This window comes from Cupressus sempervirens, chromosome 5, assembly GCF_028749045.1.
Source record: "Cupressus sempervirens isolate cs-2001-9-10 chromosome 5, ASM2874904v1, whole genome shotgun sequence".
Classification (NCBI taxonomy): Eukaryota; Viridiplantae; Streptophyta; class Pinopsida; order Cupressales; family Cupressaceae; genus Cupressus; species Cupressus sempervirens.
In genome coordinates, this window is record NC_143122.1 from 124,585,621 (window position 1) to 124,612,118 (window position 26,498).

Below are 26,498 nucleotides of genomic sequence, written 5' to 3' on the forward strand. Positions count from 1 at the left end.
AGCATGATTTTTCTCCTCATTCACTTCGTCATAGTTACCTCCCATCAATAAAATTATTCTTCTCTTATTCATCAATAAGGGCTCAATACCCTTCATTATTCTTCTCATATCCTCATCATTGTTAACTTGCCAAAGCTTCTTAATTTGATTTTCCCTTATTCCTTTGTCTTATTCAATAACTCTCCTTTGTATGTGTATATGTATATTGTACAAGTCTTGAGGAATGTTTTTTTGAATGTGCTCAAACCTCTTATTTGTCAAAATCATATTCCTTACTACATCATTCTCTAATTGCAATTTATCCATATTACTGTACAGATTATAATACTTGTTTAACTAAACAAAATTGTTATTGTCAATAATTTGAACATTAGGATTTTCTACCTTGGGCTTTCATGGTTTCTTCCTGGAGGGTGTCTTTTCTTCTATTACAACCTTTTCAATTGGTTTTTCCTCTACCTCTTCTTCCTCTTCAAACATCTGAATCAATCATTTGCAAAGTTTTACTTATTTTGCCTAGTCCACTCGATAATTGCTTTATCATCTTCTTAGGAGGTGACTCAACCTCTTATTTCACTTTGGCTAGTCTCTTTGTCTTTCTTGTTTCTAGAGGAGTGATTTATTTTACATCAATGATCTCAACTTCTTTTTCATCCTTCTTCTTTTGAATTGGTTGTACAATAGTGGTTTGTACCTATGCTACTATAGCAAATGGTGCACTTGGAATTTATGTAGAGGGTCCACCTATGTTACTCCCTTTGTCGGTCCTACCATTGCTATAGGTGTAGCTATCAATAATTTAGTTTGTCTGCTTGCCTTCATCTGCATGGAAATTCCCTTTGCCTCTTGAAATTCTTCTCTGGTCATCCCAATCTCCTTGAGAATTATTTCAATCTTTTTCTCAACCTTCTTCTTGATTCCCTTGCTATAAAGTTCACTTTGTACTTCTCTAACCTTTTCATCATGTGTCTCCCATCTAGGACAATCTATGTCTCTTTCAAACTCAATTTTGATCTTCACATACCCTTCTATGATATCTTCACTCATCTCATAGCTCATAGGGTCTATGAACTTAACTCTTGGCTCAACTAACTCCATAAAATTCACATCTATTTCAACCATGAAAAATATGTCACCTTTGTACTTCTCAACAACTATAGAAGGAATTTTGAACCTCTATTCATTGTTTCTTGAAATCTCTTCATCATTATAGATATATCTACAATAATCTGTTCCTCTAACTATGCTCTGTAATTCTAAGTTATCAACCTCATAGTGCATTGATCTCCATCCCATTCCCAGTCTGGCACACTGGAGAATTCTTTGATTACATGGAATAATAGGTGTGTTAGTAGGGATTCAAATATGAACACCACATTCTTAGTCTTCTTCAACTTCTTCTATATTACCACATTCTGTTCCCCTCTCTCTCTCACAGCTAATCGTTGGAATACCTGTCCTATGAATAAATGGTTTGATGCTGACTGCAAAGCTTTCCATCGCTCTGTTCGTGTCACCTTTGAGGCTCAGTCTCCTACCTTTACCCATCTATGTGTTTCTTATCTGCATTTTCTTTGTCATAAGAAACATTCCTTTGCCTCTTTTCAGTACAAAACCCTTTGCTCCACATTTATCCAGAATCCCAAGATCTTTTGGCGTACCCTTTTCCCTCGTTGCTCCCCACCCATCCTCCACTCTCGACTATCATTCTCTAACCTCCCATGTCAAGATGCTTTATGACATTCTTGGGCAGCCTCGCCTCTACTCCACTCCACCTCCCCACTGCCATTTGTTCACCTATTCTAGCACTATAAAGGCCATTAGATCTTTGAGATGCAGTAGAGTAGGTGATGAAGAGGGTTTTCAGGAAGAACTTTTCAAACTTGGTGCTTCAGTTCTTGGATCTTACTTTCCTACACTCTTTAATAGAGTGGTTTGCATTGGGTTTCCTGATTCCTAGTCTAGACATGTTGTTTACCCTATTCACAAGTCTAGGCCTGTTTCTGATCTAAGAAATTATAGAACTATTATGATGTCATACTTTTGCCAAACTTTATGCCACTACTCTAAATACCATGTTATCTAATGAGCTTGATAGACGGGGATGTAGGGCGAGAGGTCAAGTTGGCTTTCGAGCAAACTACTAGACTATGGATCATGTTTTTACACTGCGGGCTATCATTGAGGAGGCTAGACACCGCTCTTAGAAGGTCTATTGTTGTTTTGTGGACTTCCATAAGGCTTTTGATTATGTTCCTAGGTTGGCTTTATTTCAGCGGCTTCAAGAGATTGGGATTTCAGATATGTTATAGATTGCTATTTTGAGACTTTATGAGAAGGTTACTGGTAGGCTTAGAACTCCAGAGGGCTTTTCTGATCCAATTCAGAGCACCATTGGTGTGAAGCAGGGTTGTCATCTTTCCCCTACACTGTTTGGCTTGTATATTGATGAGTTGGAGAATTTTCTTATGAAATCCTCTCAACTAGGAGATGGGTGTTATTTACATCAGGTTTTGATCTCTATTCTCCTCTTTGTTGATGATGTCATTCTCTTGGCCTCTTCCCTCGATAGCTTACAGAGACTCCTTGATAGTCTTGCTTCTTTCTGTTCTCAGTGATAGCTTGTGGTCAATTTATCTAAGACACAGGTTATGGTCTTTAACTATTTAAAGACCTCTCATCTTTATTTCTTCTTCCAGGGGAAGGAGGTTGAGATTACTCCCTCTTACATGTATCTTGGTGTGAAGTTCTCAGGACCACGTTTCAGTTTGAGACCTGCTATTCAGTCTAGATTCAGTAAGGGTATGGGCTCCTTGGCTTTGCTGGAGAGACAATGCTTTAGGCATCATTTTCAGGATATTTCATCCAAGTTGTCCCTTTTTGACTCCTTGGTTCATTCGACAGTCCTCTATGGTTCTATGGTTTGGGTACCTTCTCTTATTACTTCTGATTGGGCTTCTATTGAGTGGGTCCAGACACTGTTATTGTGTCGTATCATTAGGTGTCACAAATTCACCCCTCACAGCATTATTTTAGCAAAGTTTGGTGCTATCCTCTCAAACTTGCCATTATTTTTTACTTGATTTGGTTTCTTCATCAATTTCGTGGTTTCATGGAGACTAGTGTTGACCGAGATAGATATTCTTTTTTGGCATATTGTTCTTCGGTGGAGATTATGAGATCTGACACTTTTGCTAGATCAAGATGTTGGTATGCTCAGGCCACCTCTTTGTTGGGTTCGATCGAGATTGAGATTGATCATCTTCCTCCCTATCAATTTTCACTGGATGCCTGAGCTCATCTTCTTCCCTCTTGTCAGGAGTTGAATGAGCATGTCAGACAGGATATCTATAGGTAGTACATTACCACTACTTGGTGTCATCCCTGGGTGGTTTGCGACCTAAGATGGCCTTCTATGCTAAGCATTTTCTTGTTATTCAGGATGGTATTGTTGTTCACCCTGCCTATCTTTACCGATGTTGGAATCATGCATTACAGTTCTCTTTGGGCTCTTTTAGGGTTGGTTCTCATCATCTTAGGGCTCAAACTAATCACCATATGGATCAGGCTAATCAATTATACCAGTTATGCACTCTGATGGAGGTTGAGACCGTGACCCACTTCATATTTCATTGTCCTCATTACTATGAAATCAGAGGGAGATTCTATTGCCTTTTTAGAGACTGTTCTTCTCTCTCGATGTTTTTCAGTTATATTGATCAGCGATGTTTAGCACTTTATCTTCAAGAGGCCACCCATCTTCGAGAGAATACCCTACAGTCCTTTCATCAAAGATAGACTTCTGATCAGCTCATTACCACCTTTTTCTCTCCCTTGTCTCCTCCATGGGGTTTGAAAAGGCCTTCCACAACTTCACATTCTAGATCTGTTAGACATTGTACTAGTCTCTATAGGTAGCATCAGTCCTATAAGGGTTCTTCACAGCATTCAAAGACTATGGATTGTCCACGGATGTACTTCTCTATTATGGATTTCTTTGTGACAATGAAGGACCCTTAGTCCTTACCTTGTCTTTCTTTCTTCTTGTTGCTTTGTTCCTTTTCAGTCACCGTTTGGTGCCTTTGCTTGGCTAGCTCTTCTATTTGTATGCTCAATCCCATAAACTGTTTTTGGTTTTTCGTGGACATTAATAATTTTATCTTATCTTATCTTATCCTAGTAATTGTTGCCTAACACCTCACACATGTTTATCTTTTCCTTCATCACAGTCATTAAGTAGGTTCCATGAATGAATCCAACAGGCACTGAATTTACTCTGGAACTATGGTTCAATTTATATCCAATGATTTTTCTTATGATTCTAACATATGTCTCTCCTATCAGATTAATTCTCATATTCCTTCCATCATATTTTGTCTTCAAGGTGATTTTCACCAGTTTCTTCACATTTTTTACATTTACTGGGTTGTTTCCTTCATTACTCAAACCAATGGGTTTATGGATCATATTATTGTCAATCAACACAAGAATGTCTCCTACCTAAAACATCCCTTCATGAATTTTTCTCAAGATGATTTGGCTCCATTCATGATTGTCAAACTCCATTTAGAACATATACTTCATAACATTCAAATGTGTGAACTCTTTTTTCAATGATAAATCTTCATTGCACACAAGCTTTAGGTCCTTACGAATGTTACTATCACCAATACTCTTAAACTTACATTGAATGTATGATCTAACATCTTCAACATGCAACACATTTTGTTGAACTTGTGAAAATGCTCCTAGTGGATCATTTGCCAAAGATACAAATGGATGTTTCTTGAATTTTTTCCTTTTCCTCTCACTAACATCACACATAGTAGGGTTCTCCATTTCTTTAATTCAAAATCTTCAAAAAATCAATTGTAGATTCATAAAATACTCATTTAATGCATAACTAGGGCTTCCTTTACTTTGCACTTGAAATCACTTCAATTCACCTTCAACTTGTTGTCAAATTGCTTTCAAATACTCCTTAACTTATTAACACAATAGAATGGTACATACAATCTTGTTCACATCTCTTAAATCTTTTCAAATTGAACTTCGCATTGATTATGCAACTACTCAGTCCATAAAAAGTTGTTCTTCATTACCAGTAAACTCAATTTCTTTTGTTTGACTTCATGCAACCTTCAAATCATTTGTGCACTTAACCATAGCTTCCTTATGATCTTTTCTACCTTCTGCTAACTTTGTAACTCTTAACTTGATCTCTAACCTTAGTTATACCTTTCTAATGCTCAATATTTAATGGAAATGTGCTTAATTCATATAGGATGAATCACATACAATATATGATCTTAATCTTCCATCAAGTGCATCAAAATACTACTCTTCTAATACTACATGTGAACTTAATAGATCTTTTGCCTTCACAAATACTTCTTTGAATTCTTCAACATGTTCTCTCAGTTCATCTTTCTAACTATTGTTGATGCTATCATTCCTTCTAACATTTTAGTTATTATTTCTTCTAAAATTTGGGTTTCTATTAATGTTCCTCATGCCTATTCTACAAAATCTTGCTATGTGACCAAAATTATTGTATAACTGACATACTAGTGTGCTCCTTCTCTGATTAGGCCCATTTTGATTAATCGGTGCTCTATAATTTCTAGCATTGTGTCCAAAGTTGTTACATTTGTAACATACAATGTTACTCCTTATTCCTTTTGATCTTTCTTCTTCATTAGATCTGCTCAAGGATCTTCTTTTTTCATTATTTGTAGGGTTAGTATCTCTAAACATTCTACTATTTCTATTATTACTATCAAATTTATGTTTCCTACAATCAACTGCCTTATGACCAAAACCATGACAATTATAATAATAGAAATTTGTAATTGGTTTGAATGACTTGCCTATACAATCTCTCTTCATATGACCAACTTCATTACATAGAGATCATCTACCTTTTAATTCATACCTTACCTCTTTAGGTGGTTCAACTTGCTCTATTTTCTTAGGTTCATCACTTCTCTCAGGTTGACTTGTTTGCTCAACTTCTTTAGGTACATCTTTAGATTTACTTGGTTCAATCTCATTGTGATCATTCTTCTTAGGTTTAAGGGTTCCAACAAGTAGATCTAGTTCCTTTCTTGCTTCATATTTCTTTGTTAATTTTTCTCCAACGAAATATCCAAGACTAGTCATATCATAGGAAGGTCTTTGATAATATAGCTGCTCATCAATTTTCTCACTACTAGAATATAAATTCTCTAATTGTTGCTTAGCTTGGGTTGACTCTCCTTTCACAATAGTATTGTACTTCTCAAGTTTTGCATGTTCTATCTTGATGGAATCAAGTTTTGATGTCACTTTTCTAAGATGGGATCTTAGATCTGCATTTTCAGATGTTAGATCTGACTCAACCTTGCTATCATCTTTCTTCAGAATTAGTTTTAGTTCAACAATCTTCAACTCATGTTTCAGAATTTCATTTTCTTTCTTTAATGTTTCTATCTCATAACTATATTTTGTTTGCTCTCTATATTCCTTTCTAGATTTAAGATTAACAATCTTATCTTTCAGTTTCCCAATGTAGTATTTTACAACTTCGTACCTTTCTTTTAGGTTATCTCTTTCTTCAGTAAGAAAATCAATCTGCTCGAGCGTTTCTTCAAGATTCCTCTATAACTGCTCCATATTCATAGGGATCTTATTCAAGTTGTTAAGCCTCTTTAGAGTAATTGTGCTTTGATACTAATTGTTAGAAATAGATAATACTAAGGGGGGGTGAATTAGTATTCTATAAAATTTTGTCCAAAATTGGATATTATTAATTACCTTATAACATGCATATGAAAGTAAACTAACAATGTTGAACTGTAATAATAATCATAGACAAAGAAAACTCGTAACACCATATTTTGTTAACTAGAGAAACCTTGGCCAAGGGAAAACCCTAGTGGGTATGGTACCCACAAAATGATCCACTAAAAAAAAGTATATGGTTAAGGATGTTGACCCTATTAGGAGTCTATTAAATACATACAGTGTCTATGTCCTTGTTAGAGGATTATGCCCTGTTAGAAGCTTCAACCCTATTAGGAGTTGGTATATACAATTATAGAATGTATGCAAGATGAACCCACTACCCAAACATGCAATTATAATATACAACTCCTTTATACAAAAGAGGTAGATATAAAAATCTTTACTACTGATATCTTCAATATCTCATCTTTTTTTTCTATTCTTTGCATACTTTTAATCATACATCAGACTTCGCATTGATATAGTTCACATATTACTTACAACTTTCACACAACTTCACATAATACAATATTTTTCTTTATACCTTTACATTTTACAAACCTTGCCCAATCAGCCTTCAAGCTTTCACTCTCTTGGCTAAACACAAAATTAATTTTTCTTAACTTAAGGTTAACATCTAGGATGTTATCTCTAATTAATTAAATAATTATTTTGTACACAAAATAATTATTTAACCTATAATTAGCCAATTACTGATATATTATGTTCTACTCTATTCACTGCCTTTACTAGTGTCTATTGCATAACTCCTTCTGTATTGTCCATAATAACTTGCACAATTAGTTCCATCATCCTGACATACTTTAATAGTTGTCCTTAACTGCTCATGTGCCAAATATTACTATGTCATCCGTACAAATCAAAAATTGTTCCTGCTTTGCTAGATAACTATCTGACACTTAGATAATTTTTATGTCTAACTATAGAATTCTCATCTATACAATGTGCCTTCTTATCATAAGATATATGTTGCAATAAATGACAACTCCATCACTATATCAAATTATCCTACTTAGCCATATTACCAAACAATTACATATTGTAATCACTGGAAAAATAGAGTATTGGACTCATTGTTGGTGGACATAGCCTAGGGATTAGGTGAACCACATTAAATCTTTGTGAAATGTGTTCTCTTTTGTGTGGTTCATTATTTTCTGATATTGGTTATATTTTCATGTAATTTTTATTTCTATCTTGTTAATCCTAATAGTTGGACCCATGAGTATCCTATTAAAATATAATAGAAATAGCTTAGTAGTCAACCAAAAATAACCTTTCAAACTTCTACAATTAAAGATAGGGATCAAGGGGGGGGCAATCCTACAACCTAATTTACATTAGGAAGGAAGATGAACCATTAGAATTGAAAGTGATTAAGTACTTAATGAGTTTCTCTAATCCTTCACCAATAGGAAAGGTTGATTAGGGGCATATGATTTAAAGATGCAAGGCAAAAGGAGGGGGGGAAAAAGTAAAAAGTTACAAAATAAAAATTTATATAGAAAGTAGATAGCTCTCTATAGGAACAAAAAATGTGATCCATGTTAGATTGTGGTGGCTGATTAGTAAAGTATTGCACATACTTCTCGAAAAAAAAATTGGGCCCTATTTTATCGAGATTTTGGGCCGACATATAATTATTAATTATAACCCTAAAGCAGTAAAAATACTTGTATAAAAGTGCTTAGGGTTATGGATTGTTTCATAGTTGTGATGCGAAATTGCTTCTTGTGGTGGTATTGAGCTGTAAGGGATTACGGATTGTAATCAGGTTGTAATCATTGGATTGTAATAATATCAGACTTGTTGTTTGGTGGATGTAGCCCAGGGATTGGGTGAACCACATTAAATCTTGGTGTCTTGTGTTCTTTTCTGTGTGATTTATTATTTTCTAATATTGGTTATATTTGCATGTAATTGTTATTTCTATCCATGGTTTATTCCTAACAAGTGGTATCAGAGTGAGGTTTTTTTTTCAGTTATCCTCTACAAGAGAGTCTCACAATTGAGTGGGAACGATGGTAGATGAGGGTAAGCTAAGGGTTGATAGGTTTAATGGGAAAAACTTCTAGTTATGGAAGATGCAAATGGAAGACTATCTTTATCAGAAGGATTTATGGAAGTTGTTGAAAGGCAAGAGAAAGAATTAGGGATCTATGTCAAATGACAAATGAAATCTTTTGGACAAAAAGGCACTTGGAATCATTTGATTATGCCTAGCATCATCGGTGGGATTTAATATTACAAAAGCGAAGACAACAAAAGAGTTCATACAAACCCTAGTGAAACTATATGAAAACCTTCCACTTCAAACAAGGTATTCCTCATGAAGCATTTATTTAAGATGAAAATGGCAAAAGGTGGATCTATTGTAGATCATTTAAATGAGTTTAATACTATTACTAGTTAGTTATCTTATGTGGGTATCAATTTTGATGAAGAAATTAGGGCTCTCTTGATTTTCTGTTCTTTGCCTAAAAGTTGGAATGGCTTGGTAATAGCTATGAGTAATTTTGTTCCTGGATCTAGTACCCTAAAATATGATGATGTGATCGGTGTTGTTTTGAGTGAGGAAACTCATAGGAAAACCTCAGGTGGATCTACATCAACAAGTGCTTTGAATGCACAAAGCAAAGGCAAAACGATTGAGAGAGGATTAATTCTGGTAATTGTGAGAAATCAAGAGGAAAGTCAAAGGGGAGGAGGTCTTAATTAAGAGGACCGAACAACTACTGGTACTATGGAAAACTAGGTCATAAAAAGAAAGATTGTTGGAATCGAAAGAAAAATGGAGATAAACAAGATGGAGACAAGGAGGCAAATGTGGTATGTAAAAAAATTGAAGAGGATGCTTTGTTTCTATCTTTAGAAAGTGTTAGTGATTCATGGGCTTTAAATTCTGGTGCTTCATTTCATGCTACAGCTCATAGAGGTTATTTCATTGATTATGTCCAAGGGGATTTTGGACTTGTTTTTTTGGGGGATAATGAACTCTGTCAGAATGTTGGAAAGGGAAAAATTAAGATTAAGTTGCAGAATGGGAATCATTGGCTACTACAAGAGATAAGACATGTTCCAAGGCTAAGTAGGAATTTACTTTCAGTAGGGCAACTCGGTGATGAGGGTTGTGTAGTTACTTTTAATGATAAAAATTAGAAGGTTTCAAAAGGTTCCCTTATATTAGCAAAAGGTGTGAAAGTAGGCACCTTATATCTTTGTACAGGTCATATTGTTCCTTCTACTTTAATTGTTTCAGAAAAAAATGAATATTCAAGAACAAATGTTGTAGTTGAGCAAGGAGGACAAATAGTTGTTGTAGATTCTGATACAGGACTCTGGCACAACAAACTTGGACACATGAGTGAGAAAGGTATGAACATACTTCATTCAAAGAATGTTTTACCAGGTCTGAAATGTGTTAATATGGATTTCTGTGAAAGTTATGTATGGAAAACAAAAGAGAGTGATTTTTGTGAAGATTGGGAAGGAAAACAAAAAAGAGAAATTAGAACTTGTGCATACTGATGTATGGGGACTGGCTTAGGTATCTTCTCTTGGAGGCTGTCATTATTATGTTACATTTATTGATGACACAACTAGAAAAGTATGGGTTTATTTTCTTAGACAAAAATTTGATGCATTTCAAAATTTTAAGAAATGGAAATGCTTGGTTGAAAATGAGACTGGTAAGAAATTAAAATGTCTCAGATCTAATAATGGTGGTGAGTATTGCAGTCATGAATTTGAATATTATTGCTCCACTAATGGTATTTATAGACAGTTCCAAGGACTCCACAAGAAAATGGAGTGGTTGAACGCATGAACAGGACTATAATGGAGCGTGCAAGGAGCATGAGGTTGCATGTTGGGTTGCCCTTACACATGTGGGCAAAGGTTGTCAATACTATTGTATATTTGACTAATAGAGGTCCCTCTACTCTTTTGGGTTGTGGTATTCCAGAGGAAGCATGTACTGGTAAGAAAGTGAGTTATTCTTTTCTCAAAACCTTTGGTTGTGAAGCTTTTGCTCACATAGATTCTGAAAATAGAACCAAGCTAGAAGCTAAGTCAAAGAAATGTGTATTTGTTGGATATGGCATTAATGAATTTGGTTATAGACTTTGGAATTTTGAAAATCATAAAATTGTAAAAAGTAGGGATGTCATTCAATGAAAAAGTGTTGTACAAAGATCTATTGCAGCAACATGAGAAGAAAGAAGATGATTATGTAGTGTTGGATGATACTCCAAAAGATGATGTTCCAGCCATTCCTCATGATGTGCAACAACCGCAACAACAAATACCACACACACCAGTGAATGTTAGACAGTCAACAAGGCAAATTAGGCCTTCAAAAAGATTTTCTCCCTCTTTGTATTCTATTTTACTTACTGATGCTAGTGAACCTAAATCTTATGATGAAGTTGTGCAGGTGGATACTAAGATTCAGTGGGAGTCTACAATGCAAGACAAAATGGACTCTTTGCTGAAGAATAAGACATGGGATTTATGCAAGTTGCCTGTAGGTAAAAGGGCTTTACAAAATAAATGGGTTTACAAGTTAAAAGAAGAGGACGGAGGTAAGAAGAGATTTAAAGCTAGGTTAGTTGTAAAAGGATTTGCATAGAAAAAGGGCATTGATTTTGATGAGATCTTTTCTCCTGTTGTTAAAATGACTTCTATCCATACTGTTTTAAGTATTGTGGCTACTGAAGATTTGCATTTAGAGTAGCTTGATGTTAAAACAACCTTCCTTCATGGTGATTTGGATGAAGAGATATATATATGGCTCAGCCATGGAGATTTGAGGTCAAAGGTAAGGAGAACTTAGTGTGCAAATTGAAAAAAAGTTTATATGGCTTGAAGTAAGTACCTCAGCAATGGTATCTGAAATTTGACAGTTTTATGCATGAGCATGGATACAATAGGTTGATGATAGCTACATTATTTTATGTTTATATTTTGATGATATGCTTGTAGTTGGGTCTAACATGGATCATATTAAGGGGCTAAAATGGCAGTTAGCACATGCATTTGCTATGAAGGATTTGGGGGTAGCAAAATAAATCTTTGGTATGAAGATTTGTAGAGATAGGAAGAACAGAAAATTGACGCTATCTCAGGCTGATTATCTTGAGAAGGTGTTGCAACGTTTCTCTATGGAGAATGTTAAAGTTGTCAGCACACTTTTACCTGGTCATTTGAAGTTGACTAAGGAGATGTATTCTAAGACACAAGAAGAGGAGGATAAGATGTCCAAGGTACCCTATGCCTCAGTTGTAGGAAGCTTGTTGTATGCTATGGCATGTACAAGGCCAGATATTGCACATGCAGTGGAGTCGTTAGCAAGTATTTGAGTCATCCAAGAATTGAGCATTGGAATGCGATCAAATGGATTCTCAGATATTTGAGAGGAACATCTAATAAGTGTTTACACTTTAGGGGCTCTACTATTGATTTATAGGGCTATGTTGACTCAAATTTGGTAGGGGATATTGATACTAGGTGGAGTACTACAGGTTATGTCTTTACTATTGGTGGGGCAGTCGTCAACTGGGTTTCTAGATTATAGAAGGTTAATGCTTTATCCACTACAGAGGCAAAGTATGTAGCTGCTATAGAGGTAGCCAAGGAGATGATATGGCTTCAATTCTTCTTGGAAGAATTGGGACACCCTTAGAAGGATAATTATTTGTTTACAGGCCGACATGTAATTATTAATTATAACCCTAAAGCAATAAAAATACTTGTATAAAAGTGCTTAAGGTTAGGGATTGTTTCATAGTTGTGATGTGAAATTACTTCTTGTGGCGGTATTGAGTTGTAAGGGATTATGGATTGTAATCAGGTTGTAATCACTGGATTGTAATAATATCGGACTTGTTGTTTGGTGGACGTAGCCCAAGAATTGGGTGAACCATGTTAAATCTTGGTGTCTTGTGTTCTTTTCTGTGTGATTTATAATTTTCTAAGATTGGTTATATTTGCATGTAATTGTTATTTATGTCTATGGTTTATTCCTAACAATCCAAAGGTTATCACTGGCCTACAAAATAAATTTAAAGCAATTTTGGATAGAAACAATTGCCTAGGACATTTTATTTTCTACACTTTTTAGCATTTGAATTGTAATTTTTTGGTGAGGGCTTGAACTTCTCATATCTAATCCAAAGCAAGTTGTAAGACTTGTTCCTACGTGTAAAGAAAATAAGGAAATTGTTGTGTAGAGAGGAGTTTGCCTCAATTAAGCCTTTGAAATGAAATTAAATATGCCCAAAAGGAATGTATGTTGATATGAAAAAGAAGATATATTTGAATCATAAATTACCTTATACCTTGATAGCACAATGTTTCTTTGGATGTAATTGTAAGTATAATACAATATTTTTTTACTTCATGATAACCTAAAAGGAAACTATGAAAGACATGTCTTGCATAATGATTGTTTTATTTTGCAACGATGCTTAACGAAGAAGAAGAAAACATTGAATGTTTAAAGGCTTGAATACCTAAAAACCTTGAGAGTTCATAGTTGTGAAAATATAGGAGAGCTATTAAAATCTTGATCATGGCTCTTTATTTTTTATGTTCAATACAGAGAGATGGGTTTCTTCTATATCTCTCACTACATTTCAAAGCTCAATACTCCAGGGATGTTGACATAATTTTAAAGATCTTGTTAAATCCACAAGATGGACCTCCAGTTCAAAGTTTTGGTAAAACATAAAGGAAGAGGACGCCATCAAAAATCAAGTTTGAAATCAGAATCATAGGTTTCACATAGTGTGAGATGCCAAATTTTGAGGTACAATTGATTGCAGGATCAGGAAGAAGTACAAATGCCCTAAATAGTAAGATAGGGCCCATATTGATTATTAAATAACTGAATTGGTGAAATAATAAAGGAGTGCATATAGAAATAAGGGCTCACATTAATTTTTGGTGAGAACCAATTAAAAGAGGACTCATAATATTAATTTAGCTCATAAGGTCCAATGAGTATTAGGAGAGTGCAAAATTGAGCTAAGATGTTAGAAATCATTGTGCAAAGCCATATATGAAAAATGAGGTTAAATTGGGCATCTAATTATAAGTACTTACAATTGAGGACAATACATTTAGTCCCTGCTTTAGTAAGAGTATGAATCCACCTCATGCTTGTGGTAAAGTAAGAGGAAGAGAGAGATAAATATGAAGATCGTAGGAAACTTGCAAAGAGACAAGATGTTTGTATGTTTAAAGGCATTTGCCCCAAAACTAAGGCTCTTAACTCATACAACTACATGCAAGGACACAAAAAAAATCATGAAGCTTACTAAGGTTCCAAATCAACTAGTTAAGATTTTAGTAAACAAAATAACTCAACTACTGGCATCACACCTAGAAAATTGCAAAATCACAAATGGTCACATGGAAAGAGTCAGAGCATACATCAAAGATAAGAAAAGATTCCATAATCCAATATAGTAGAAAATTGTGTTATACTATGGAATCATGGAGGAGAGGAAAATACAACCATAGATGAAAGAGACTAACCATTTGTGTTGTGCTAGGTGATCCATGAAAGAGTTTGGTATAAAGAAAGTTGATGGGATAGAAAGTTGTGTGATGCTTGTTAACTCATCTTGAAAGAGAGAGAAATTTAAAACAAGTGATGGTCTAGCAAGTTGTGTTATTCTCATCAACTCATATTTGAAAAATTGTACACAATAGGTCAAATTAATTAGCAAGTTTTGTTATGCTTGTTCGACAAATCCTAAACATAACCAAGGAAAATGTTATATCCTAGGAAATCAACCAAAACTGTATAAAGGACACAAATTTGGCCCTTTAGTTTTATTATGCTAGTGTGCTCTACTTGAAAATTTTTAATTAATCAAAATATTTGCAATATGAACACCATATATGCCCCCTATTAAGATGGAAAAAGTGAGATTGTTTTGACATCTTAAGGAAAATAACAGCAAGGATAAAGTGTATTTAACACCAAGGAGGTACCTCTGAAGCAACACTCAATCCAAGCCAAAGAGATTGCAACTCCTATGAGGTCAAGGAAGGACAAAATGCAAAGAGATATCATGCATATATTGTAAAGGGGTCCTTTTCAAGGATGATGTAAAGAGGATGAAGAGATCTTGAAAAAAAATAACATCATTGAAGGAGGGGAAAGAGAAAAAAATCACACCTTCCCCATTGCTAGGTAAAGGGATTCTTGTTTAAGGATGACATACTTTTAGACCACGAGTGAGGGATTTGTTTATTTAGACATACAATTATAAACAAGAAAGAGGTTGTAATCAAGGATACACACCTCATGTATAAAAGAATCCATTATCAAAACAAATGATTCCATGTAAAAAAGACATTACAAGATTTTTTTTAAATGCTAAACCAAGGGAAAATGGATCCTTAAAAAGGGTGAGAGATTAAAATACTACCCTTGCACCTTTATGGTATCTCCATATAGAGATTAAAATTAGGATTGTTATCTTCTTTCTCCAAAGCATCTTTATGGTAAAGAAAAACTTTAGAAGAAGGACAAGCACAACTCCTCGTTATTCATCTATAGAAGGAAGACTATTGAAACAAATAGAAAAAGTGACAATTATAATAGTCTCCTTCACCAAAGTATCATATTATTTTATGGAATTTATTTTAAGGGGGAGAGAATGATCAGCATCGTTGTCCAATGGTTCATCCCAAATAGGGGAATCATCAAGAGTAGAAATATCTCTATGAATAAAGGAAACTTTAGGAGGGGGATAATCATAAGTCACTAAAGCTTCATGCCTAAAGAGGGGATTATTGAAATGAATAGAAGGTGAGCTATCATGAGAGGAACCATCATCTTTAAACAATCCATTCTCATGGAAGAGGCACATATTAATAGAAGAGTTAACATCAATCCTCGATGTGTCTCCCCAAAGAGAGAAGTCATTGAGAAAAAGGTTTAAAACATCTTCTTCTACAAATATGTCCTTATTAGGAAGAGAATAGTTGGGACAGGAGTTGGTGATATAAGAGAAGCCAAAGCAACATCACATCCATTAAATTAGTTATTTTTAGTGCTAACATAATGTAGAGGCAAGTTGATGGAAGGATGTTTTAAACTCAAATTTGACAAAATGGTTTTGGGACAATGCCATAATCAATTTTAGCAACATGAAAAGAAAGAAAATAATGCATTCAAATCAAGTTAAGATACATGAAAAGTAACAACAATTTATGAAATGAAAGGATTGTGTTCTTTTTAATGAAAATGAAAGAAATGACAATGTGCAATCTTTACATCCTTTTTAGAAATGGGTGATAATGGCATGCAATTTAATCAGATCTATGACAAGAAAATCATGAGTATGAAGAAGATTATGGTTAACCAAAATATACAATAAAGGTGAATCTAAATAAATGGGATGTAGAAAATATATGATAAAAATAGTGTATACTAAGGAGATCCAAACACCGAAACCAAAATAGAAATGTTATGAGTCAAGTTCACCAAAATGTACAATAAAAAAGGGGATCAAGGGGGATCAATCCTATCTCCCATTGTACATTAGGAAGGAGGATGACGCACTAAGATTTATTTTAGATTTTACTTTATATTTTTCAATGTTTTTAGATTTAAAATTTATGAACACTAAGACTATTTTAAATAATCTTCCTTGTATATTCTTTGGCGAATTGTAAAACTTATACCCATTTACATCTGAATTTTACAAATTATACAAGCCTACTTCCTTCAGGTTTATTCTATTTTTATTTTATAATGTTTTTAATCCTACCTTCAACTTTGAAGTTTTTACTAATCAAGGAAATAAAACCAAGTATTGCATATCATCTACCAATGAATTAGTAATTTTAAAAATTGTAAAACATTATATTATTATGTTCTGCTTTAGATAAAGGTATGGTAAACCACACTCTCTGGTAGCTGCCACATTACAACCTGGTCACATTTCCCAAAGAGATCTGGATAGGCTTATTATGGTAAAAGGAATTGAAGTGGAACACAATGGTTGTCTCTGACATAGAGTTTCTTCTTGTTTCAAGGCCCGATTGATATTCTTCTAGCTTTGTCTAAAGAAAAAATATAGTTTAAGGATACTGTGCTGGACAATTCAAACAGAATTCAAACTGAGAAAAAATACACAAATATTTATCTAGCAATGTGTATGAATGTGTGCACATATTGCAGTATTAATTTTGTGAATAAGCAAAAGTTAATAAATAAATAACACGCTTGCCAGGGATGAGAGCTAAACTCGAATTAATTGAGCAAATTTAATCGGAAGCAGTACATTAAATATAGATGCAGGAAGAAATAATTAAATGATATGTAATTGAATCGAGTGTAACTGCTACTCATTTCCAAAGAATTATGAGTTGCATCAGAAAATACAATCATGATTGCAATCCAAGGACGATCTCTTCGGAGGGAAAAAGAATTATGAAAGCTCTCAACTTCAAGTACGAATCTTTTTAAAAGGAACCTTAAACATACCCAAAATCACCCCAAGGCTTCTGGATTCGCAAGTCTCTAGTCTTGCAGCATTTAGAGGGTGCAATGCTGAATTTGAACTCCATTGTTTGCATGATAAAGAAGCTTCCAGAGGATTTATGTGTTTACAAGCACAACTTTAACATGATAAGTACAAATCCTGGTTTGGCCGGAATGAAGATGTGCAGATATCATCAATGATTTAAAACTTGGGGACCTGCAGCACAATGAAGTATGATAGCTCCTAAAGACTTTCCGAAAGAACCTTGCAAACCCAGCCAAGTTCATATGTAAGTTATCAATATTAGACTTTAGTTGAAAGATCAATGTTTTACAAGGAATATCTGGCACTTGGGACATGAAAATGTTGATTCTCATAGAAGGGAGCTCAAGAAACTGAGGTGCTCCGCCGATGTCTGGACATCCTTGGAGTATCTAAACTTCCACCATCTGGGTTCTGAACAGCAAGAACAGTCCTTTCTTGAGAATCACAAACTTGTGTCCTGAATTTGCATCCAAACTTTGATATGATATTCCGGGCTTTACTACTTACTGGTACCTTGGGTTTTTCAATCTTATGAATTGCTTGTCTTATAGTGAAACACTCTCTTTCCAGGTTGATCACTTTTGACTTGATTGTGTTCATATCCATCCTGAGAACCTGATTCTCTCTGAGAACTCCATTCCATCCTTCTCCACCTAGCATAGCAGGGCCCAAGATTCCAAAATCCGATGGTGGGTTGAATCTGGAGGTGCGTGCTGGATCAGCAGTATCTGCTGCAATATATGATCCTGCAATGGCATTCCTTAGTTGGAGCTGTTCAAAGAATAGGACTTGGACAACCACCCTCAAGGGCAAGCGCTCATTCTGAGCTGCATGAGTACAAGCTTCAAGAGTTAGTTTCTGACAGTCCAGGCTTGTGCAAAGCCTCTCCCGCTCAGATTCTGTAAGCCAAGGATGTGCCTGAAACCGCAAAAAGGACATTGGTTATTAGATTTGTCATTTGATAAAAAACAGTACATTAAGCCAGTGTGTCATGGTGGACAAAGAAACAGAATTTATGAAAAACAAGATTGAAAAGATCAAACATGGCATGCCAAGGAATGGTTTTCCATACTTGAAGTTATTCGAGTCTTATTGCTTATTCATACCATCATAAAACTTGGGTTGCAAAAAGGCGGCAAGCTCGCCTAGGAAATTCCAATTCATATTAATGAAAACAAGGGGTACAGCTCAACATTATGCCTCAAAGGCTGGCCATCTCACTGGCGAAGCTAGACAGCTGACACCATTTCCTCATATTAATCCATCGACACTTGCACATTATCCATTTGAGATAAAACACCCTGCAGAAGACTCTATCAACTTCAAACACAGAGCCTTTCCTTGATAGGTTGCATTTCTTAGAACTGCTTTTAGAAGTTTCCGGGAAATGAACTACAACCTCCAATGAATATTTTGTGTAATTCTGCTTAACAATGTTCATGGTCTAACTTGATGGAGAATACATGAGCATGAGCATGCTTAACAATTTTCATGAATGGCATAAGCATTCCCATCCATTACATTTACCATCCATTTTCTAGCAAGGACCATGCTTTGGTCTCCAATACCTACGATATATTTATCAAATTGATAACATGAAAGAGTACAAGAGGACCGCTCTAGCAATGGGATCTTTCGCCCCACCTGCTTGCACCCTATAAAATTTCTAAGCACAATCTCTAGTCCTTTACTATTGCGAAGACAAAAGGCAACAAGAATAATAGATATCCCCTTCTGCTACAATTTAACCACAACCATTACTATCCAAGCTAGTAGGAGGTCACAATATTCCAAGATGGAACTTCTTTTCCAAATTTCAATATTGTACATTTTCATTGGTCAGCTATTATGTGCTGAACACCAAAGAACCGATGAACAAGGAGGTTCATCTTGGCAACCGTGGCCAAGCGGTATGTTCATATTTTTCCTCATTTGCAACTGCCTCAAATGATTCAGCAAATGTATCCAAACAAAGCATCTGACAGCCAAATTGGTTTAGAAGCTAAAACTGCATCACCAACGAAAACATACATTGACTACCTTGTGGTAAGAGTACTTATTTTTCCCAGGTGCTCTAACTGCCTCAAACATACACCCAAGAGCATCTGCTGCAATTGAACGAGGGTAAGGTGCTCAGGGGAAATCTTATTTCATGAGACAATCTTTTCAATCAAAATGAGTTCCATACAGAGTAACCCTCATAGAAGCTTGTCTGAAGAGAGTTGCGATAGCCTTCAACTTTTCATCACAACTTGTTATATACAGTTCAACTGACTTTTGACTCCATTCGATAAACTTCACAGTATATTCTCTCCTCTTCCTTAGCCAGTGGCTTGCTTACAACATTTATGATACTTCTGCGAAAAATGGCAATTCACACATTTGAGAAATCACACAACTGCACTCCGTTAATCTCTCCAACTGCCAAACATATGCTTTTTGCAGATAAGGAAACCAATCTGCAGCTATTGAACGCTAATGATGTGTCACCGATAACATTTAAATTTTCACATGTAGGCAAAGATACTTTATTTCAAGATAATGTAATAGTTTTCTTTCTTTATCACTCTCTATTAGTTAGCCTCAACGCTTGTGGTTTTTATCAGAGTGATTGCTGACTTACTCAAAAAAAATTAATAGTCGATGCACAATTTGGACCCTACCAGTGAAGAGCACACGATTATACTGAGAGGGGTGAATTAGTATAATAATAAATTCACCAATTTAAACTTTTGCAATTTTAAACTTTAATCCAAACAATAACTTCACTACTGAAATAAACAATTATGCACTTGAACACAATAACACAAGATTTACGTGGAAACTCAATGCGGGAGAAAACCATAACAAATAATGTTTTTATATAAAATTGTTCTTTTACAATAGACTTGTAGGCTCCAACCTACTTGAGGCTCCAACCCCGATGTTTATGAGCACCGACTCACTAGAAGCTCCAACTCCCACACTTAGCAAGCTCCGACCTACCGGTAGCTCCAACTCCCACTTTTGTCTTTGAGAGCACCAACCCACTACGCACAAACTTCTTTTCCACCTTAACACCGTTGCTCTCTCAACTGATGATGGATACTTTGATTATTGCACACTTCTTTTCTTCTCATCTCTGAATGTAGATATACACTCTTTTCTCTTGATATCAACCCTTGATGAAAATATAAATTAGATTAATAATATATATTTCAGACTACTGACTTCTCATTTCATATTCTTTTCTTTTTATTATGTTTTATTTTCAATCTGCTCTCTTCTCATTCTCTGACTCTCACATCTGACTCCTTTTTATTCTCATCACATATTTTCTGTTCTACATCACATTTTTTGAAAAAAAAAAAAAAAAAAAAAAACTCATATATATATCCCACCATTTAGAAGGTGTGACTTTTCAAGACCAAGAGTCAGAATATTTTAAGAATAAATTACATCTTATAATCGCACCTGTTCAACAGCTACTATCATGAATCGCACCTCTTCATGGTTTAAGGGCACCAACACCTTGTCTCATAATTATTACACTTTATCAGCACAGATTAATCTATATTCTTTAGATTACTTTCTGAGCGCTGCTTCAATATTATTTCCTCTTTAGAGACAAACCTCTGATTGCATGTAGTAATCACAGGCTTCTATATATATATATATATATATATATCAATAACTCACAATTTTATTTGTTGCTCATATCAGATCAATCTGCTAGTTGCATACACTAACCAAAATTAATACCATTACCATCCATATGGTATACTCTGGACTGTCGACATTTGTTCATTTGCACCATCATCGTATGTGTCTGATGTGGGACCTTCAGCAATAGACCATCAACGTTTTGACTATAAATTCTGACATATGATTTCTTAGTTGATGCACCTTGTATTAACTGGCATACATCCTTAATTTGTTCTTGCTGTAGACTCCAATATTCGTATTTGTCTTTTCATTCTGTCGGCTTTTCACCTATATTCACGCCAATAATTGACGGCACAATTTATCAAACCCGACGGCTCTTTGATATTATTGACTATCTGGGAAAATAACGATGACTTGGCATCCCTTCCGTTCAATGCATTATACCATTCAATACGTCCTTGACTACTGCCGTCTTTTTACAGGGTGCCTATAATACTTTTCAATTGCCGCCATTCAAACTTCATACATATCGGGATCTTTGATTTGTATGCTAGCTTTCTCTTCTATTTATTTATACGCTGACTGGGCAAAGAAATTATTTGTTTACTTCACACCAAGCTGTGCACTTCATACTGGACAAATACACCGATGGCAGACCCACGGCCCCTACTGTTCACTTGTCGGTTTCAACCATTCTCATTATCTGGTCCTCCTCAAATTTAATTCACAAATACAGTTTATGATTTTCTTTTTATTATTTTAATCGGGTTTTGTTTTAGTACTTTAACAATCACATATTTCTGCCTGTCAAGTTTATTGGGCCCTCAAAAATATTATCGCAGTTGCTGTTCCATAATGATTCGTTGTCTATGAACTCCATATGTCTTTGTCTTCAGGCTGACGTATATTATGTGTTTCAATTTTGATTCCGTCGTGTCTCAAACTGTTAAATGTTATCGTAGCATATCTCTGTCTTCCGATTTGATGTATATTCCGCTTTAACGTCTTATATATGAATCAAACATAATTCTCGTGACTGCACTGTTTATAGTTTTGACTTGAGATTGAAGACTCCCTTATGTTCTTCTTTGTATGTTGATCTTAGCACCTGCATTCTCTTGATCATTGATAGCACTTTGTTTTTGTTCTTTCATCTATTACTCTTAATGATTCCATCATTCCATCATTATAGTTTCTTCATTGATCCAAGATTCTTTTGGACATGGCTTTAGCTTAGTGTATCTTTGGTACCAATAACAATATTTCACAATCTCTTTAATTCTTCATTACATGTCATAAACCTTAATCACAACCTGTATTAATTTCATCGTCATACATCGTTTGATTTCTTTATGTGGATTTATCATGGTTATTATGATCTCTCCTGAATGCCTTTGACATCAATGACAACATTTTCATCAGCCAGGTGGGTCTGGGTCCGGGTTTGTGGCAGGTTTGGATTCGCCTTGGATCCCTACAGGGTCCGCACCCGGATTGCAGGTCCGACCGACTTCACGCCAGCACGGACCTGGGCAAACGCACACTCTGTGATGCAGACTCTGTGGGGACCACCCGAACCCAAGTGAACCCAGAGTCTATGGTGCAAACCTTGTGGGAATGCCGTAGACCCAGGTGAGGACCCACGGCCACTTAAGTCAAAAAGTCAAAAAGAAATGTTAAACAATGTTTTTTTTTCCCTTCCCAACCCTAAAAGGAGCCTATTGAAAAACAATTCACTCATTTGGTTTCTCATTTTCTCTATCATTTTGGCTTGCCCATTTTGCAAGTTTGAAGAGAAGGTTGTAGAGATTGATTTTGGAGTCTCAAATCCTTCCAAGAATCAGTGTTGACTATTATAGGTATACATTTTGATGCAGAAGCATCTTGGTCATTTGGCAATCTTGCATCAACCAAAAAATATTGCTTTGTTTATGTACCTGTTTGTTGTTCGTGGAGTAGTTGTTGCTTGTGGTTTCAAGTTGTGCGTGGTTGGCATCTTAATGTGGACCCCATTATTGATCCTTACCCTAAGTGCACGGAATCTAATGTCCTTTCATTGTGGAGTTTTGTGCCTTTTTCTACGCTCACTTTTCACTGCTTGGTTCATCCAATGTAGCGTGGAGTTTCTTTTAACATGGTTTCCTATGATGATGTGGCATCTTGCATGGTTGGGAAACATCTCTTAGATCATGTGCGGACCTATCCTTAAGAGTGTGGATTCTCTTTTGGTCATTTGTTGGTTCTTTGTTTTCTCCTCCAAGGCAAGACCTATTTTGTAATTAATTGCTTGACAGGCCGACTTGTGGCCTTCCTAGCTTTATAAGGACTTGGACTAGGTTTAGGAAATTGGGAAGTCTAGAAGTCAGATGGTAGTAGCGGAATGAAGTATAAAAATAGCGAGCTTTGAGCTCTGGATTTTTAATTCTTTGTACTAGCCGCAACCAGGAAGGCCTTGCAGCCTAGCATATGTATTTTATCATGTGAGTTGTCTAATCAATCAATATCTATTCATGAATATAGTTGGTTCTTCGCTGCTAGATCTGTTTTTGCTTCTGTATACTCTTGGCGAGGTGTTGAGAGACTAGAATCAGTTCCTTCCTCCTACCTACCTTGCGTCAAATGGTATCAGAGCAAGGTTTTCTTTCCTTGTGAGTTTGGAGATCAAGGAGAACCTTAATTTGATTGGTTGTAGGGTGGCAGATCTGAATTCTAACCTATAACTTGCAGAAGGTTACGATTCTTATAGGAACTATTGTCAAGATAGTTTGAGGTAGAGGAAATGCAGATAATGGTATTAAGGGATATGTTGAGAAAAATTGCAGCAAGAGTTGAAACTATTGAGACAGCCCAAAGAAGAGTTGTATATCTTGAGGTTGTTAGTGATGATGAAGTAGTAACTAATCCTAATTTTGAACCTAAAATGGAACAAGATGAGGAAAGGCTTCTGAGAGTTCTGCTTAGGACTAACTTCAAACTTGCTGTTGAAGTTGCTTGTTATGATGGAAGGCTTGAGACTAATGCAGTAATGGATTGGATCTCTAAAATGGATAAATTCTTTGAGTATGAAAGTACCCCCGAGAATAGAAAGGTAAGGGTAGCAATCACCAAGTTGAAGGGTCATGCTTCACTTTGGTGGGATCATTTGCAGACTAAAAGACACAAAAGAGGAAAAGAAAAGATCAAGACATGGGTAAAGATGATTGGCATGATGAAGAAGTTCCTTCCTACAGATTACTAGATTAATCTGCTGAGGAGAATGCAAAATTTAAAACAAAAGGATATGATTGTGAAAGAATATACTAAGGAAATCTACAAATTGGAAATCAGATTTGGACATGTGGATGATGAGGTTGAGAAAGTGGCTAGATACCTGAATGGTTTGAGAACATAAATTCAGGATGAGATTAGCTTTGTCAAGTTGGATAGTGTGGAAGAAGCATATTAGTACGCCTTAAAGGCTGAGAAGATATTGGCAAAGAAACATGATCAAAGACAAAGAGGAAGAGATGGTAGATTTCAAAGAAGGAGAGGCAGAACCTTTGGAGAAAGTAGCAGATCTGACAATACAATGCAAGACAAGGGTAAAACAGGATGAAAGAAGAGCATGCTAGTAAGAGAGGTAATTACACTAGAGGTAGCTCTATTGGTTACTCTAGGAATGGTAATAATGGTACTAGGGAAGAGAGATCTTGGTTTATGAGAACTTGTTTCAAGTGTGGAGAAGGACATAGAGCCTTTGAAAGTACTAATTTTGGCAAGAAGATTGGAGGTAGCAGCAGAAATGCTTTAGCATGTGAAGAAGTTGTGGAATCACCCAATGGGCCTTAGAATGGTGAGAACCTAATGATAAGAAGAATCTAGTGGAATGAGGAAACTAATGAAGAACCTGTTTTGAGAAAAAGTTTATTCAAGACTAGATGTAAGATTGGAGGCAAATGTTGCAAAGTGATCATTGACAATGGTAGTTCGGATAATGTCGCATAAGAGGAATTGGTTAACAAATTGCAGTTGCAGAAATTGAGGCACCCTTAGCCTTATCATGTTGCTTGGATCCAGAAGGAGCACAAGTTACTAGTAAGTGAACAATGCCTTGTTAAATTCAAGATTGGAAATTATTATGATGAAGTTTTGTGTGCTATTATACCTATGGATTGTTGTCATATTCTGTTAAGTGGACCTTGGCAATATGATAGACAAGCTTTGCATGATGGTAGATTGAACCAGTATACTATTTAGGTTGATGGAAAGAGACAAGTATTGTAGCCTTTGGTAGAAAGACCTAATGAAAATCATTGTACCACAATAAGAGTATATTTGGTTGAAGAAAATCAATTTGTTAAGGATGTGAAGGAACAAAATGTTTGTTTTGCTTTGATTCCTAGGAAGACTGAGAAACAAGATGAGCTTGGACATACACCTGAGACTAAATCTTTGTTGACTGAATTACAAGGTATTATTTCTGATGATGTACCTAATGATTTGCCTCCTATAAGAAGTATTAGTCATTGTATGCATTTGATACCTGGAGTTAGTTTGCCTAATAAGGCACCACATAGGCTGACCCCTGCTGAAATTGAAGAATTGAATAGACAAGTGCAGGAATTGCTTGATAAGAGTGTGATCAGAGAAAGTTAGAGTCTTTGTGTTGTGCCTGTTGTATTGGCACCTAAAAAGAATGGAGAACGGAGAATGTGCACTAACTCTAGAGCTATAAACAAGATAACAATGAAGTGTAGGTTTCCATTGCCTAGGATGGACACCATAAAGGATTGTTTGAGTGGATCAAGATATTTCACAAAGATTGACTTGAAAGTGGGTATCATCATATTAGAATCAGAGAAGGAGATGAATGGAAAATTGCTCTCAAGACAAATGAAGGTTTGTATAAATGGTTGGTTATGCCTTTTGGTTTAACTAATGCACCTAGTACTTTCATGAGGCTGATTAATGAAGTTTTAAAGAAATTCTTGGGTAAGTTTGTGATTGCATATCTTGATGTCATTTTGATATTTAGTAAGACTAAGGAAGAACACCTTTAGCATATTAGACAAGTGTTACAAAGATTGAAAGAAGAGAAGTTGTTGATTAATTTAAAGAAATATTTATTCATGAAAGAAGAAATTGTGTACCTTGGTTTTGTGATTTTTGTTGATGGTTTGAAGATGGATCTTGAAAAAGTAAGAGTTATCCCTGACTGGCCTAGACCTGAGAATGTTGGGGAAGTTAGATTATTTCATGGGTTGGCCAGTTTCTATAGGAAGTTCATCAGAATTTTAGTTCAATATGTAATGCCATGATAGAGTCTATGAGAGGGGATAAAAGGGATTTCAAAAGGACACATGGAGCACATAGGAGTTTGAAACATTAAAACAAAAGGTGGCAGAATTACCTACACTTGCTTTGCCTAATTTCACCAAGGTTTTTCAAGTTTATTGTGATGCTAGTGGAAGTGTCAATGGAGTTGTTTTGAGTCAAGAAGGGAGACCTATAGCTTCCTTTAGTGAGAAGTTGAATGAT

At 35.5% G+C, this 26,498-nt stretch overlaps 1 protein-coding gene across 1 annotated transcript in view; it reads right to left on the reverse strand.

Annotated features, from left to right (window-relative positions):
- Positions 1-17,042: 17,042 nt before the first annotated feature.
- The window catches only part of LOC149554823 (BTB/POZ domain-containing protein At1g30440-like), a 29,832-nt gene continuing 20,376 nt past the window's right edge, over positions 17,043-26,498 (reverse strand). Inside the window, exon 4 of the mRNA XM_089828836.1 lies at positions 17,043-18,254. Within this exon, the coding sequence (XP_089684962.1) occupies positions 17,679-18,254 (576 nt within the window). The 3' untranslated portion in view covers positions 17,043-17,678. The remainder of the gene's footprint in view (positions 18,255-26,498) is intronic.